Source organism: Typopeltis vanoorti, chromosome 10, assembly GCF_054136105.1.
Source record: "Typopeltis vanoorti isolate ZY-2024b chromosome 10, IOZ_Tvanoo_1.0, whole genome shotgun sequence".
In the NCBI taxonomy this organism is placed as follows: Eukaryota; Metazoa; Arthropoda; class Arachnida; order Uropygi; family Thelyphonidae; genus Typopeltis; species Typopeltis vanoorti.
Window position 1 is genome coordinate 86,308,438 of NC_143558.1, and position 16,618 is coordinate 86,325,055.

The 16,618-nt window shown below is 34.8% G+C and overlaps 1 protein-coding gene across 4 annotated transcripts in view; it reads right to left on the reverse strand.

Annotated features, from left to right (window-relative positions):
- The window catches only part of cni (protein cornichon), a 162,573-nt gene that overhangs the window by 70,102 nt on the left and 75,853 nt on the right, over positions 1-16,618 (reverse strand). For all 4 annotated transcript variants that reach the window (XR_016548964.1, XR_016548963.1, XR_016548965.1 and 1 more), the window contains exon 3: positions 8,936-9,048. Coding sequence is in view for 1 of the 4 variants with exons in the window: in XM_090399788.1 (XP_090255914.1) it covers positions 8,936-9,048 (113 nt within the window). In the remaining 3 variants the exon portion in view is untranslated. The remainder of the gene's footprint in view (positions 1-8,935; positions 9,049-16,618) is intronic.

Sequence of the window (16,618 nt, forward strand, 5' to 3'; positions counted from 1 at the left end):
AGAAGAACGTAATAAGTATTTCTAAGTATATAGCTAGGTCTCAATTCATGCATATAATGAATCCCATGAAGTGATCGCATTATTTGAATTTCTAATTACACCCAATTCTCCATTTACACGGTAGATTGGTTTAAAAAAAAAACTGTGTAAATGAAAACCATGTAAAAGAGAATACAGTGCATATGAAAAAATAGAAGAATAGTTCCAGATGTTAAAAACCGATACAAACAATAAGATATACTTTCTGACAGGAGCTGCATTCTTTTGTGTGAGACTGGAATTAAATCACTTCCATCACTTGAAACACTTTGACCTTCTTGTTAACACTGCAATGGTGAAATGCTTTCTTCAGTAAAAAGAACTAAATTAAAACTCTGTAATTAATCATTGAGATCCTATTTTGACTAGATCTTTGTATAATTCTTCATATCGCACCATACATGACTTCAGTTCACGTTTAAACTTTCAACTCGTTCAGTATTTGGATCATGTGTAAGAAAATGACTTTGCAATTTACTAGCCATTTGAAGCCCTTCTTTAATTACTCCTGCAGTGAGTGGAATCTCTTCATCATCATCATCATCATCACTTTTTCATCGAGATTCTCCAGGACAGATTCTATTATTTCATCATCACTAACAGCCTTGTCAACCATCAATTATTCAATATCTGCAGATGAAAAATCATCAAATCCTTCTTTGCCAACTGCATGTGCTAATCTGATGATATTGGGATATTCAGCTGTATGCAAAGATATGGGGTTTTTCTTTTTCACACTTTCTGGCCAAGTAGCTTTCCAGCATGCATTTAAAGTTGATGGTTTCAATTCTGATAATGCCAACTTAGCAAGTCTGATGCAATCCAAAATAGAAAATTTCTTCCCCACATCAAGAACTGTCAGTTAATTATCCTTATCTAATTTACCCAAAATGTATTGAAATGCTCTTCTTATGTAGTAAGTTTTGAAAGTAGCTATCATACTCTAGTCTGATAGCTACTTTCTGCCATCTAATACAACACCCTTAATACAACTATTAAGTTGTATTAAGGGTGTTGTATTAGATGGCAGAAAACAAAATTCCACACTCGGGTGTTCTAAAACAGGATGGCCAGGCACGACTTTTTTTTTTTTCCCCATCAAATAGTGTTTAACTTCTGGAACAAAACAATGACGTGACCATTCATTAAAAATTTATTTTGTAACCCAACCTTTTTTGTTTGCCTTCCAGCGCACTGGTAATGTGTTAAAATCCACACCTTTCATTACCAGTGGTCTTTGAGATCGATTAATGAGTAATGGTTTTAAACATTTCGAATTGTAAATAAGAAATGATTGTTTAGCAAACAGCTTAACTTTTTTCAAGCAGCTTTATAGGCCTCTGGTAACAGACCAACTTAACTTCAAGGAATCAGCATAGCACCCTTCTGCTTCCAGGAATCAACGGCAAGTGAATATAACGGATCATCTGTCGACTTAACTTCGGGGAATCATAATTACAAAAATTGATTTTTTTTGTTGTCGCCAGAATTGTCTACATTCTGCAGCATAGAGTAATCCCTGATATTTAAAACATCGAGGGAGGGTTCCCCAAAATTTAAGTTTAAGTACATATATACTGTTCTAGGAAATGATAATTGTAATGGAAATACCCTTTTTAACAGAACTGAATTCAAACAGAAATTTTAAAAAGAAGCGCCATTTGAACCGTGTAAAATCAAAATTGCTTCTGTTTTTTAAACCGTGTTATTTCGAAATCATGTAAAAAAAGAATTAGCTGTATATGTAAACTATGGTAATTGATGTCAGCTTAAGGGAAACAGGCAATGAAAAACTTTTTTTAAGTTTTTATATGTTTATTAATGAAATATTATAGTAAAGGATAAAAAGAAAATACTTATAATTTAAATTTATTGACTAATATTGACTAAATAAACTACTCTATGAACAAAGTCATAGAGTAGTTAGAGAACAAAATAAAAACAAAAAAAATCTAAATATAATTTTTCTTTAAGTTCTGTAATGAGAAGTTTGAGTAATGAGAAGTCCTGTTGGTAAGATAAACATGCAACTTGAACGTTCTGACTTGAATGTATTAATAAGATGTAGGACCTCCTTACGATGAGATGACTGCATCCATCCTACAAGGCATACTTTCCACAAGCACATGATAGTGATCAATGGGAATTTTGGACCATTCTTTCTGTATGCATATATAATGAGGTCCTGGACTATTGTGGGGCATGCATTCCTTGTGGGATGCATGCCCCATCCAGTTCATCCCACTTGACATCAGAAGTCTGTGGAAGCCAATCAAGTGTGATGATGTTCATGTCCACAACTAGGCGGTTACAGCAGCAACCTTATGACATGATGCACTATCTTGCTAAAAGAGACAATGGTCAGTTCCATAGAAATGCCAAAGTAGGAAACATTGCATTGTCAAGAATGTTCAGATACCTCTCAGAGTTCAATGTTCATCTCACCACACAGGTCAGAGGCCAACCAGGAAAAACAGGACCATACCATTCCATCACATCACCACCGTCGAATTTTACAGTTGGGGTTACATACTCTGGTAAGACATTCACCGGGTATCCGCCACACCCATCCATCTGCTTGGTAGATGGTGTAGCATGATTATTCATCCATAATACAGCTTTCCAAGCTTCCACGTCCCACTGTATGTGCTCTTTCCACCACTGAAGACAATGCTGTATGTTGGTTCGGGTACTGTGTGGCTTGCACATTGCAGTCCTACCATGGAAATCGATGTTCAGAGCTTTGGTCCTGAACATTTTTGTGCAGATTCGTGTTCCAGATGATGCCCAGAGCTGTGCATTCAATGCGTCTATCAACAAATAGAGGTTTTTATATATTACCCTTCTTAGCACCACACAATCACATTCAGTGAGTGTGGTGGGTTGTCCACTGCAGATAGCACTTGCAGTCGCAATATCACTGATAATGTAGGATGGCCCAATTTCTCAACAATTTACTGAACAGATAGGTTTACAACATGGCATTCTATCACAATGCCACTTTCAAACTCCATCAGGTCCCTTCTCGCAGCCATTTCACCTGGACACAGTTACATTGACTTGGGAGCATCATATTGCCTGTAATTTTATAGGCTAGAAACACGTGACTCATTACATGGCACAATGTACCTTGCCCATGGGGTGTCTACTGACTTCATTCCAAGCAGTATATTTAACAGCTCATTTATCATAATGATACTCTTTCCATACCTTTACTTCTTATAACTTATTTCGGTAACTTGATTATTTGAACCAGGCTTAAGATTAAATTTACTTTTAAGGATAAATGCAAGCATTAAATTAGTGCAAGATGTCCCTCAGTGTTATCCACTTTGCATTAATATAATTTCCATTAATTAATATCCCCAAATTAATATTTATTTCTCTTAATCTTCCAAGGTCAAATGATCACTACTACAGACAGTAAGTAAATGATCCTAGTCTCCTGCTCTAAGACTGAAGTTAAACAACATACCTATTCTTAGCTCATGCCATGGTGTACTAATTTACTACAAGTGTGACTGATTACAAAAGTGCACCAACTTTGTGATGGTTATCTGAAACAACATGCATGTGAATAACCTTCTAGATGAGCTAAGAATAGGAATGTTGTTTAACTTCAGTCTCAGAGCAAGAGACTAATTCATAATGGGTGGAAAGTGGGTAAGATAAATCCATTATACAAGGGGACAGGATCCATAACTGATGCAACCAATTATAAACCCATCAGCATCTCTAGAGTAGTAGTCAATAACGTACAGGAGAGGCTGGTTAGAGATCCAGACTTGGGTAGATAGCAATTATTCACTTCCTGTAATTAGCCAACAACAGAGTTAGAAAAGGCAAATGAATATCCAACTGTACTTCAGGATTGATTTGTCAAGATATTTCACAAGATGTTCAAGGGAGGTTATTATTATACAAACACAAAGGGATGGGAATGCAAAATAGGCTTGTGGCATGGCTAAGAGTAGATGGCTGCCAGTATTTGGGGGTGGAGTGAAGAGTATGTGATCCTATAAACTCTAGACTTTCATATTTACATTTATGATGGGCATAATTAAACAAAAAAATAATAAAAAAATTGAATAGATGGGCACGGATTTGTTTGCAATATATAAATTACTAACAGCCACTATACTGTAGATGCAAGAAAAAGAAGTAGTTTTATTGTATCACTGAATAAGGTACAGAGACATTTGCAGTCTGTGTAATATATTTGTCAACAAATAGACAACTGGGATAAAAATCGCACTACCTGATGAAGCATGTTACCACCCACAGAAACTATGCTGCACAGACTCAAGCAGAGTCTAAGAACTTAGGGGGGATAGCAGACAGAAAGTTGAAGTTTAGGGGACCACACTGCTAAGGTGGTTAAAGTCATTACATTGATGTAACATTAATTTTGGATTTCTAATCAAGAAACTCAATGAAAGATTCTATTAAAGTGGCTTTGTACACCAAAATCCCTATTTCTATATTGACACTGCTATATGACAACATGTTAGCAAGTGTGACTAGCCATTCGGGAAATTCATTTTCAAGGGATCTCCTGAATGGCCATTGCTGAAGCAAGCTGTATCTTGGCACCATGCTGTTTACTGCACCGATTCACTGCAGTAAAGATCATCAGTTTATTAATGAAACGAACTGGTGTAATTATCTTGGTACAATTCATCTCACTGATGAAAAACTTTCTCTAGGATTTGAAATAACCTATGGAGATGGAGGAGAAATTTTTTTTAACCTTAAAAACTGATATATAAAATAAAAGGAAGGGGTAACCAAATTTCAGATGTGGAATTCCAGCACATGCTAATAATAATGTTTTCTGCCATTCTGAGACTGAACTTGAAATAATCAACATGTGCAAAGAAGCTCACAAAGTAACTCCTAAATGTAAATATCAAAATGCAAGTGCATCACCAACCTGTTCCAGATGATTCAGTTATGTCCACCTGAATGACAGTATCATTCAAGTGGAAAAGTAACCCTAATCAATTATTTTCCCCCCTGGTAGTCATCTCACAGCAAATTGATGACCTGGCTCACCAAGTTGCATACTGATTCTCCAAGAAATAGGCTGCGAGTTTAAATCCTACTATGAGCACGGAAGATTGCAATTTTCTTTGGTGAGAGATGAATTTCATCGATTGAAGGCCTAAAATGGCTTAATCTTTAATGTTTAATCTCTAAAGTAAGGTTTAGAGAAAAAAAATCCTTAGCCCACACAAGGTTTACCATCTTTCATAAAAAAATAATAAAAACATTAATGAGAAAATTCTGTGTTCATTTAAAATGCACTGGCACAGCTTTTGGGTGTTTGCAAAAACAAGTCTTTGATGACCAGACAACCCACAACCAAATTCTTTGTTTATAGTGTCAACTTCATTCCAACTTTGCTGTATAGCTATGAAACAGGAATTACATTCTGCAGACACCTGAAAAACTTGGAATATGCCACCAACACTGCCTTCAAAGAATCCTTAAAATTTACTGGAAAGACAGGTGCACAAACAAGTATTTTGAATGAATCTAATTGCACAGATAATGTAACCAATTCATAGCGAAGTTGGTGATTATCCAACACCAACTTTGTTAGACTGGTAATGTCACCTGTGTGACAAATACCTGCCTCCCAAAAAGCAGAGCTTGGAAGTGAAGCAAGGCTAAAGAAGGCAGTGTCATTTTGAATTTAGGCAATGTGCCACTAAGACTGAAATGAGAATAATAAGAAAACAGTAACAAATCACACAGGGATGTGTATCAACAACTCTTGACAACAAGACACCTTTGTAGACAGTCACACAGAACATTAATTAGCTATCTTCTCTGGAGTGACCAACACACAAGTGACCACTGATAATAAAGTATATCATTTGATTTACTTTATGATTTCCTTATCGACAGTACATGATTCTCATATTTTTGAACTACCATTTGTCTCTCCCCCTCCTGTTTTTCCCCATGTCAAAAAACATCCAATCATACAGTCTGCACCTTTTATCCTTATTTCTTTTTTGTGCTGTCTTTCCCTGCATGCTTCCTTCTTTGAAAATGTATTCTCCTCTTTTTTAACTAAATTTAAACCTTTAAATCATATACAGTATAAAACCCTCTGGGAATAATCCTAACAATCAAAGTTAAAGCAGTTCTATCTCTATAGTAGCATGCTACTATAGATTCCTCAACATTTATTTTCTTTTAGTAAAAAAAAAAAAAAAAAATTAACACAAATTAAATCAATTAAGTGATTTGGCATAAGTTGCTCAAAACTATGCATATAAGCTTAGCTATTTTGTATTTCTGGTCTTTTTCCAAAATAAGTGTGGAAAAAAATTTAATTAAGCAGACGAATACTAGTGGAGTTTGCAATTTAGTAATCTGGTTGCCTTTTACAATAACATGACAAAAAGGCAATACATTGTTATTTTTCTAACTTTGGTAAAAGTAATTGATAAAATATCACATGATAAACATATTTTAGTTGCAATGTATGAATTTAGATATAGGGTTAGTAGAGTGGATTAGAAATTGGCTTTCTGATAGCAGAATTTTGTGTATGAGGGAGCAGCGTTGGGAAGAACGAAGGCTACAAGTGCAGTTCCACAGGGCTCAGTACAGATATCATTACAAGATATTCAGTTGTTCACAGATGATGTGAAGGGTATTAGTAACTGTGTTGATGTAGCTCTACAGGAGGATGTGAATAAATTGAAAAGGCAAGAGAATGGGGATGTTAGCTTAACAACAACTAAATGTAGGTGCTGGCAAATTATGTTAGGAAAAAATTATTTAATATTTGTAAAATTTTTGGCTATGTTTCCTAGCCACTGTTAATACAGCTGAAAAGATGTAAACACAATAAGAACACTTAAAATTGCAAGTACATCACAGTCTCATTTCAATGGGTAGGAAACCTAGATAAAAAATTCTACAAATATTAAATAATTTTTTTCCTAACATCACATACATGTAAGGTTTTGAAATTTGGGATCTACAAATGAGAGATTGAGTAATTTCATAGTGGAGCTATTCTGAAAGAAGAGACAGTAACAAGGATTCTTTGGGTGATGGTAGATAAAAGTTTAAAGATGGCAGTTCCATTGTATAATGCCATGACCAGACCATATCAGGATTAGTGTATTCAGATCTGTTCACCAGGACTTGAAGACAATGAAGTAACCCTAGAGAGGATATAGAGGTGGATAACATAAATGGCCACAGAATACAGGCTATGAGGACTGTTATTTTGGATTTATGGCTGAAGCAACTAAAGCTATGAGGCCAGTGTATTATGTCTGTAAATTGCACATGTTCCTTCTGGTCAGATTGTCTGTTTTATAGAAAGAAAAAAAAGTTATGAGGACAGATTGAAGTGTGATATCTAGTCTAGTTGACAGAAAATGAAGGGATGATATGACAGACATTTAAGCTGCTGAGAGGTATTTACGAGATTGGCACTAGAGAGATTTTTATATGGTAGAACAAAGGAAAGTAGGAAATAAGAGAATTCTGGCGATTCCTGGAAATTATGAAGGGAATAGTGAGCAAGAGGATAAGAAGTAAGGTTTTGCATGCAAGGACAGGATCATGGGAGATTTTCTCCTGAAAGAGTGACTAAAGTGCAGAAGTGAACGAGTTTAAGGATAATAATTTTAATTTTATGCATTATACATTACAGAAAACAATATTAGAATCTATTAGAAATACATGGTATCGGATTGCAAGGAAACAACTTTAAAGCTTTATAACTTTTTTACTGAAGTATGAAAAAAAGAGGAATTTTCACACAGGTTATATCGGTATGCTTGAGTTTTATATTATATCATATAAAACTCAAGCATACCGATATGGGATAATTCAGCATCACAATTAGAGAACTGTTGATCTATCCCCCATATTCCAACAAGATGGGAATCTTCGGTGGTCTTGTGACATCTACTTCTTCCTTGATGTCTGAATGCCAGACTGTTGGATGATAAAAAGCACCCATTCTTTAATTTTAGAGATCACATGACTGTAAACCTCATTCAATTTGTTTCTGTAAAGTTATGTGATAGGGAAAGCATAGTCCAAAAAGGTACAAATGCTGCTGAACTGAAAGAGCACCTCACATTAACACTGGTCTTGTATCTCTTGATGCGTTTCTGTGTACATAAACATTGAATATGTACTATTGTGACTTAATTCATGCTTCACATGGTGCACATACTGAGTGTCTGAGATGTAGAACAAGAGACATTACATACCCTGACATACCCAGATGATGTTGTTTCTGTATATCACATTAAACTCAAGCATACTGACTATATTCTGTGTGAATATTCTTCTTTTTGTATTCTTCAAAAAACAGTTACGATGCTTCAGAGTTGTTTCATTTCTATGCAGACACCCTGTATAATCTCAATTTATTGAAATTTATTATTATTATTATTATTATTATTTTGACACCTCCAGGGAGTCCACAGACTCATCGAGGGAGAGTGTGCCGACAGCATCGAACGATTGGCCCCCTTACAACTACTAACCGCACTCAAACTTACTTAACTGAGCCATTAGTAGCAGAGGCTCTACCAATCGACCAACCTTTGCCTTTAATAAAGTTCACATTTTTGAAAGCATAACTAAGAAATGTGTTATCCCAAAATAGTATACAAGTATAGTGAAACACCATGAATCAAGTCTTGTATTTGACATTCTCTCTCTCTAAGTCCATTCTCCAAAAACAGTGGATAGAGTTCAATTCAAAATAGCATAAGGATGATGGATTTTAACTATTTTTAAACATAATAAAGTAACCTATAATTCCAACCAAATTAAAAGACAGGTAAAAGAGCAGAACAGGTAATAAAAAAAAATTAATAAGGACAGGCAAAATTTTATATCTTACCTATTAATATGATATACGATGAGGGGAAGATTCAAAAGCACCGTAATCCATTCAGCAGCAAAAAGAAACAGTGTACTAAAGAAAATATGAAGTGCATATTCAGGAAGTACAAGCTGAAAATCAAATTATGTAGATATTACCAACAAAACACAAATGTGACACATACAAATTTTTGCTTCTGAAATAAATTAATTCTATGCTATTTATTTCTAAAGAACAACATATTTCAAGAAATTTCTTTAAATTTCATTTAATTCTTTATCTCAAAACTACAGAAATAAAATTCATAAATTTTATGTATATTTTTAAGCTTAAATAACAGTATACAGTAATTCGAAAGCTGATGTCATGCAATTTTTATTTTTAATGTGTCTTCCACCAATGAAAGGTAAACCAGTAGTATATGATTTTTTTTTTAATATATATATATATATATATATATATATATATATATATATATATACACACACACACACACATACACACACTAGGGGGGCTATGTCCCCCCCAGCACCTGAGACGCCCAATCCCCCATGTTCCGGACTGGTAGACCGGTTCTCCATGAATTCTGATGACTTGAATTTTGAAACCTAGAAAGGGGGTTCCCCCTATGCCCCCCCCCCCCCCAAGTTCTGGACTGGTAGGCCAGTTTTCCTTGAATTCTGATGACTCGAAAGGGGCTTCTGTCCCCTTTCGAGTATCATTTTATATATATAGGGTAGATTTTGTCATGTTGTACCATCATTTTGTATTTTGGTCATGTAGTACTATCATATCCTGTACATCCCTTGGGGTTACATGGCAGGAATTTAATAATGATGATCTATATATATATATATATATATATATATATATATATATATATGTGTACACACACACACACACACACAGGCAGGCAGCCCTCGGTTTACGCCTCACTTCCGTTCCTGAAAAAACGGGCGTAAACTGAATCGGCATAAAACGAACCCAATTTTAATGGGAGGTACAAAGTTATGTTCCAAGCAGTCAAAAAATATGCACATGAATTATGTGTAACATTATTATATTTAAAGCTTTGATAATACATACATATATATTTGTTAAAATAAAATTATTAATAACGAAAACAAAGCAAAATTATATACAAAAAATATTAAACTTCGAAAAGATATTACATATTTCTATGTTGAAGTTCCTGGTTTCGGATCACCTGCATTTTTTTTTGAAAAAGGAATTGTTACATCCTGAGTGAAACATTTTTTGAAAGGAATTTATTCATTCAGGATGTTACAAGTCTAAAACAATAGATAAGAAAAAGAGCTTGTACTCGAGTAGAATGGATAAAATGTCTGCTGTAAATAATGTTAGAATGTTACCTCTTTATGCAGAATTACAGAACTTAGTGTTAACCCCTGCGAAATCATGTAGAGAATTCGTATAAAGTATAGTTCTTATAAGGTATTTTGTATACGATGAAGGAACAGACACAGTGTAAACGATAGTTCAAGGGTCACGTGCGAGCCTGAGGCAGTGTTAATCTTGGAAGATAACGCATGCTGAATTTTACGAAAACGCTACTCGAAAATCACGTGAAGTACCATACCGTGGCGGTCAGTGAAGGTCAGTCTCGGGCCAAAATAGGGTGCCAAGTGTAAAGATAGAAGGTAGAATAAAAGGAGTTGGCACCCCTCCTTCGCTCTCCGTTTTTTTCTTTGCTTGTTCGTTTCCTCCTGCGGACCGGCTGATCTCGGATGAATTCAAGACATTATTCCGATGTCAGACAGTGAGCTTATCCCCTCGATGATCGAAGTTCTGGACGGCGCTAAGTTCTTTAGCTGGAGATTTCATCTAAATGAATCGCGTTCCTACGGCAGAATGCTAGGAATCATCAAGCGCAGAACCAAAATGTCGTTGACATAATGCCAGGAGTAGAGCAGATGTTTGAATGGATGACTAGCTAAATTCCCACCATATAGAAGCAAGCATATGGAAGTCACGTGTCGTGTTAAGACAAAGAAGGTAGAACCAGACTGATCTGAAGATCCTATTGCAGACATGGTAATGTAGAGATTTTGATATTTGTACCGCATTAGATAAGAAAAGGAAGTGCATAAAGTAATAATCAGGTGGGGACTGAATTAGAGAACTTTAAGTATTTGTTTAGTAGCAGATAGTTTCCTTTAGACAGTGTCTGGAAATGATTATAGAAGTTTGTGTCTTATTTAGTGAATGTTGTTACACCCTGATAACTTAAGAATGTGAAAATTTCAGTTATCATGATGTAACAAGAGAAGAAATAAAAACCCTGTATAGATAACTAAGTAAGCAAGCTTGTTCCTAAGCAGATATCGTTAAGAGCCTTTGAAAGTAACGAATACAAAAAATTAAAAGAAAGAAAAATATGCTTGCATCCAAGTGAAAAATATAGCCGAAATTGTTTGTTGGATTGAACTAAATAAAAAAAAGAAGGGAATTTTATTACAGTTGTGATATGATAAAATAAGGTTAAGTAAAGCAAAGAAGATTAATCATAGGATTTTGTATGTGAGAGGCTAGTTTTTACACTTGAAATAAAAGATAAAGATTCAAGTTAATTCTTAGAAAATTTTGGAAAGGGGATTAATTTAGTATAGATGACATAGAGGTTAGCTTAAACAAAAACTAAAGCTCAAGATCATAATTCCCGAATTGAGACTTCGTCACGTGTCAATCGCGTGCACACAGACTGCATGATGTTTTGGCAGAAAAACGGCACTCTAATTGGTCAGTGAAATTGACTCCAGTAAGGGGGGAAGAAAAGAAATTGAAGAAGGTGCCGGTAGGGGTCATCGTATAAAAGGGTTAGGGAAACCCCCCCACGTGGCTTTTTTTTTCTTCAGACTTTTCTTCATGAGTCTTGGTATAGGTCTCGTGCGGTTTTCCTGAGCGACGGGTTAGGCGTTATCTCCGTCCAACACAATAAGGAAACAAAGTGTGCGGGATTTCGATTCAGTGTTCCTATTGTAAGAAATGAGGGATGCCGTTTAGTTAAAAAGAAAGAAGATAATGTCAGTGTGTTTCATCATCCAGTGATTGTAACGAGAGAAGGAAAAATCTATAAAGAAGTCAGTGCCCACGTGGTGAGTTTCACAGCCATAGAATAGATGATGCTATGTATGTCCTTAATTGAAGCATGTAAGGCAAAGATTGTGAAAGCCCATCTTAGTGCCAAAGGAACTTAGGAGTGTTAAGTTATAGAAGAGTTCGTCCTAGGAAGGTACAATTGGAAAAAGGTAGAGACCAGTGTAGAAGACCCAAGTCAAAAGGTACCGTAAAAAAGTCGTGTCAATTCAAATCATATGTAACTGTAATCATTGCTCAATTACTGAACAGTTGAAGGGATTAATGAGAATTATAATAGGACTTTAGTACATATCAGACTAGAATGAAATTGAGCTTGTTACTATACATTAATAAGTATTCATGTGCCTAGAGATTTATGTATGTACATTGTATTTTAATTAAGAGAGTTTTAAAGGTCAAAAGTGTGTATTAGCTCACCGAAAGGATAAATTTAATCCATATTGTCTTAAAAAGAAAATTAGAGTAACTGAATATATCTGTCCTAAAAAATACAGAATTATAGCATGATCAGATCAGTAAGGGGTTAGACAAGTAAGGTCAACTAGTTCTAGAATTATACATGTTTGTATGTATAGAATCTGTTATGGCGATATGATCACAATTCTTATATAGGATCTTAACCTAATTCTTGTGTTTAGCTAGTGTTAATTTGTATTATATATTCTTAGTATTGAATTGAGTTTTATTTGATAAAGAATGAATTGTATCATGTTTAAGAGTTCAATAAACTTTTGTTCCTTGAAAATACAGTTATCTGAGATTGCCGCTCAATGCACCACTTGTAACAACGTACGAACCTAATCACGTGCGAGGGGGGGGGGATTTTTGTTAAGTTATGAGATAAAGGTCACGACTGCATATTAGTTTCACACTCGGACATATTTTGGTAATTGCTCCTTGTTTTTGAATTTTATATCTTAAACTAAATGTCCTGAAAAATGCAGTATAAAATAAATATTTAGGGACACTAAGGGGAGAAGAAGCTTGAATATTTGTATTTGGGTGATATCTCGTATATAGATAAGATTTGGATAAAGACAAGTAGAGTTTCACATGTAAGGATGGTTGAAAACCTAATGATTGTAAATTGGGACAACAATGTAATTAACCTTGTAAGCAGAATGGTAATTGGATCTATTTGGTATATATAATATGTGTGATTTAATGATTTACCTTAAAGGAATGTGTTTATTTTCATGTGCTAGAATGTCAGTTAGTTTCACATAGTTTGATTGAATATAGCATTTACTTAGTTGAATGTGAAATATGATTAGCTGTATATGATTTAAGATTCCCAATAAATACGATGTTTCTTGTATATCCGTGTGTTGCCTATAATTGAACCAAAACTACCACTCAGAAAATCTGAACCATAGTGGGAGAAAGTATAATATGTTGTAATAGAGGTCACGACTGCAGACAAGGATTATATAACTTAGTAGAGTGTTTAGTTTAATGAGTCAGGGTACTACATAAATGTGCTTTTAAAGTCTGGAAAAGATCCCCTGAATAAGAGTCTTCTATTATGGGAATATTGGGTGGCGCTGGAAAAAAAAAAAAATTTTGCCAAGATCCGAAAAAGGACTGCCACAGACAGCTATATTAAAGGATTCTTTCTTTGTTAAGGATTAATCTTTACTAATTGGAATAAGCATGTGTACAATCTAGAGATCGACCAGAGTAGTTTAGTTTGCCTCCCATATAGAGTAAGAACATAGTAAGTGATAGATATATTTAAGTCAGTAAGATATTGGAAGAGTCTAATAGTAATTGTAGAGAGGCAAGATTATAATTAAATTAAACCAAATATAAGGAAAAATAACGACATAACAGTATCCAGTGTTAACTGCCTAGATTTTTTTTTTCTTTCTTTAAGGAGTTCAGTGTAAGGTCGAATAGATGCGATTACACTCCTTTTTACGTTCACACTCCATTCCCAATCATGGTCCATTTTGCAGAATTCATCAGTTAATGTCTCTATGCTTGCAAGGGTATGCTGTAATCGGCCGTTTTTATATCTCTCAAAAGACCTTCTTCGTTTTCTTTCTCCTCCTCTAGATGTTGACTTGTGTTAATGTTAATTGTTCAGCTAATTCTTTTAAGTCTTCATTGGAAAGCGGTTTATCATGGCTCTCTAAGACTTCTGTCACATCTTCAGCTGTAATATCATCCAATCCCACCTCCCGCGCAAACTTGGTAACGTCTTCAATAACATTCTCCTCTTGCTCTAATTTCTCGAAGTCGTGCATATATGCTGGAAGTTTTCGTTTTAAAATGCTCCTTTTAAACACTTCACTGACTCTTCGTTCCAAGCTGTCTTGATGTTGTTAATGCCCTTCAAAATACTGAATGACCGCCAATAGTCTTTAATAGTTTTTCCTGAAGTCCCAAGACTCTTACCACTTCCAATAGGCTTTGAAGAGTGATATAATCCCCTGATCCATTGGTTGCAAAAGCGATGTTGTTTGGAGGCATGTAAACAACCTTGACATCCAATGGTGTTCTTACTTCAGCAAGGTTTTGAGAATGTCCAGGAGCATTATCCAAAAGAAGAAATGCCTTGGCTGGCAAATCATTTTCTTTACAGAACCGAAGCACGGTAGGACAAAAATAATTTGTATATCAATCTATAAAAATGTCTTGTGAATCCAAGCTTTCTTGTTCCATTTCCAATAGACTGGCAGCATGCCTTTTAGACCCTTGAAGGCGGGTGGTGTCTGTGAATGGTACACCAACATTGGTTCAAGCTTCAAAGTTCTGGAGACATTTGCACCCAACAAAAGCATAAGTCTATCTTTTGCAGCTTTAAAACCTGGAGCAGAACATTCTTTACAGGAAATGAAGGTGCATGATGGCAATTTTTTTCAGTAGAGCCCAGTCACATCAACATTAAAAATGAGATCAGGAGGACCTTGTTCTACACAGTCTTGAAATTCTTTAGGAAAAGGCCACTGCTGCAACATCTGCACTTGCCACCTCACCACATAATTTGAACTATGGCACTTACTTCGAGACAAATCTCATGGACCAACCTTTGCTTCCTAAAAATGTTTCTTCGCCTCCATCTGTCTTTTTAAGATCTTCAAAAATTGTTTTTGCTTTCTCAGTTAAAAGCAAAAAACAAAAAAAAACATTCCTGCATCAGAGGAATGTTTTTCTGATTGAAGTCATCCACCCACAATGATGATAATAATTTTTCCCTTTTTTCATGAAGTTTACCCATACTTAGTTTTGCCATAGATTGTTATGCAGACTGTTTTATTCTATCTGCATTTTTCATAATTGTAGTAACAGTCGGAGGTAAGTTCATACTTCTACAGACATTAGCATGTGTCTGCCCATCTTCCATTCTTCAAATCGCCTCCATCTTCTTTTCAAGTGCGATTGATTTCCGCACCTTCTTAACACTAAGTTCTGCTAACTTTTCTGCACTTCTTTTATCAGACATGGTATATAATTACATACTTTATCAATTTAAATATGTATGTATGTAAAAAAATTTAAATAGAATAATTAGGTAGATTCAACAGTAAAACTAGGTTTGATACATATACGTCGTAGTAGCTCGGTAAAAACTCAAACACTAGAGTGCCTGCTCGAATCGTTTCTCAGTCAGACAACACTACAGTAAGAAAGCATGTGCAAGCATGTGCAGGCATCTGCCATTATTGTGAATCACCATAAATTGAACCGCATAAACCGAGGGCTGCCTGTGTGTGTGTGTGTATATATATATATATATATATATATATATATACACAGGCAGGTATATAATATATACACTCAGGTCTCTTTTTATGCGGATTTGAAGTTATGCAGTATAGTATGCCCACAGATACGAGATCTTTCAACACTTCTGCGCATGTTAACAGAAGGAAAATCCATTCCGATAATAGGGTAATCCAACGTTTCCCAAACTTTTTCTAGAATGGAACACTTCACAAATCCTGAAATTTCCATGGAACACCTTGGTTATTTTGTAATGTATTAATTGTTAATTTAGCTAATTTTTATTAATAATTAATAATTAATTAATAATTAATATTTAATTATTACTTAATAATTAAACATAAACATCGTTAAATTAATTTGTGCTGATTTTCATTGACATATCCCATTCTGATCACCAAAAATTTATATTATAAGTACTTACGAGTGAATGCACTTTTCCCCTTCGTTTGTACATCCTGGAGATTGCTTTGAAGGCTGGTGTTTGTGTTGCATCAAAAACACCTTCAATAAGAGATTTCTTAACACCAAAATTAAACAAAGTCCCTTGTCTCTTATTCATATTAAAATTTAAATCTGTAGGCCATTTACTTTGAAAAAATCATGGCAATACAGTTTCGAAACAAGCCCTTTCACCCTACAATACGAACTGAAGAAAGTATTCAGTATCAATAGATCTTAGAACCGGATACAGACTACCTTGATCTTCAATTTCAGTTGAAAAATTTTCTTTATACTTCCTTGCTGATTGTTTGTTTGTCTTTTCATTATTGTAATTGTATTGCTAATTATTATTTTAAAGATTTAATTTGGCCCAATGGAGAAAAAAAAGTACCAAAGAAAAGCAATTTC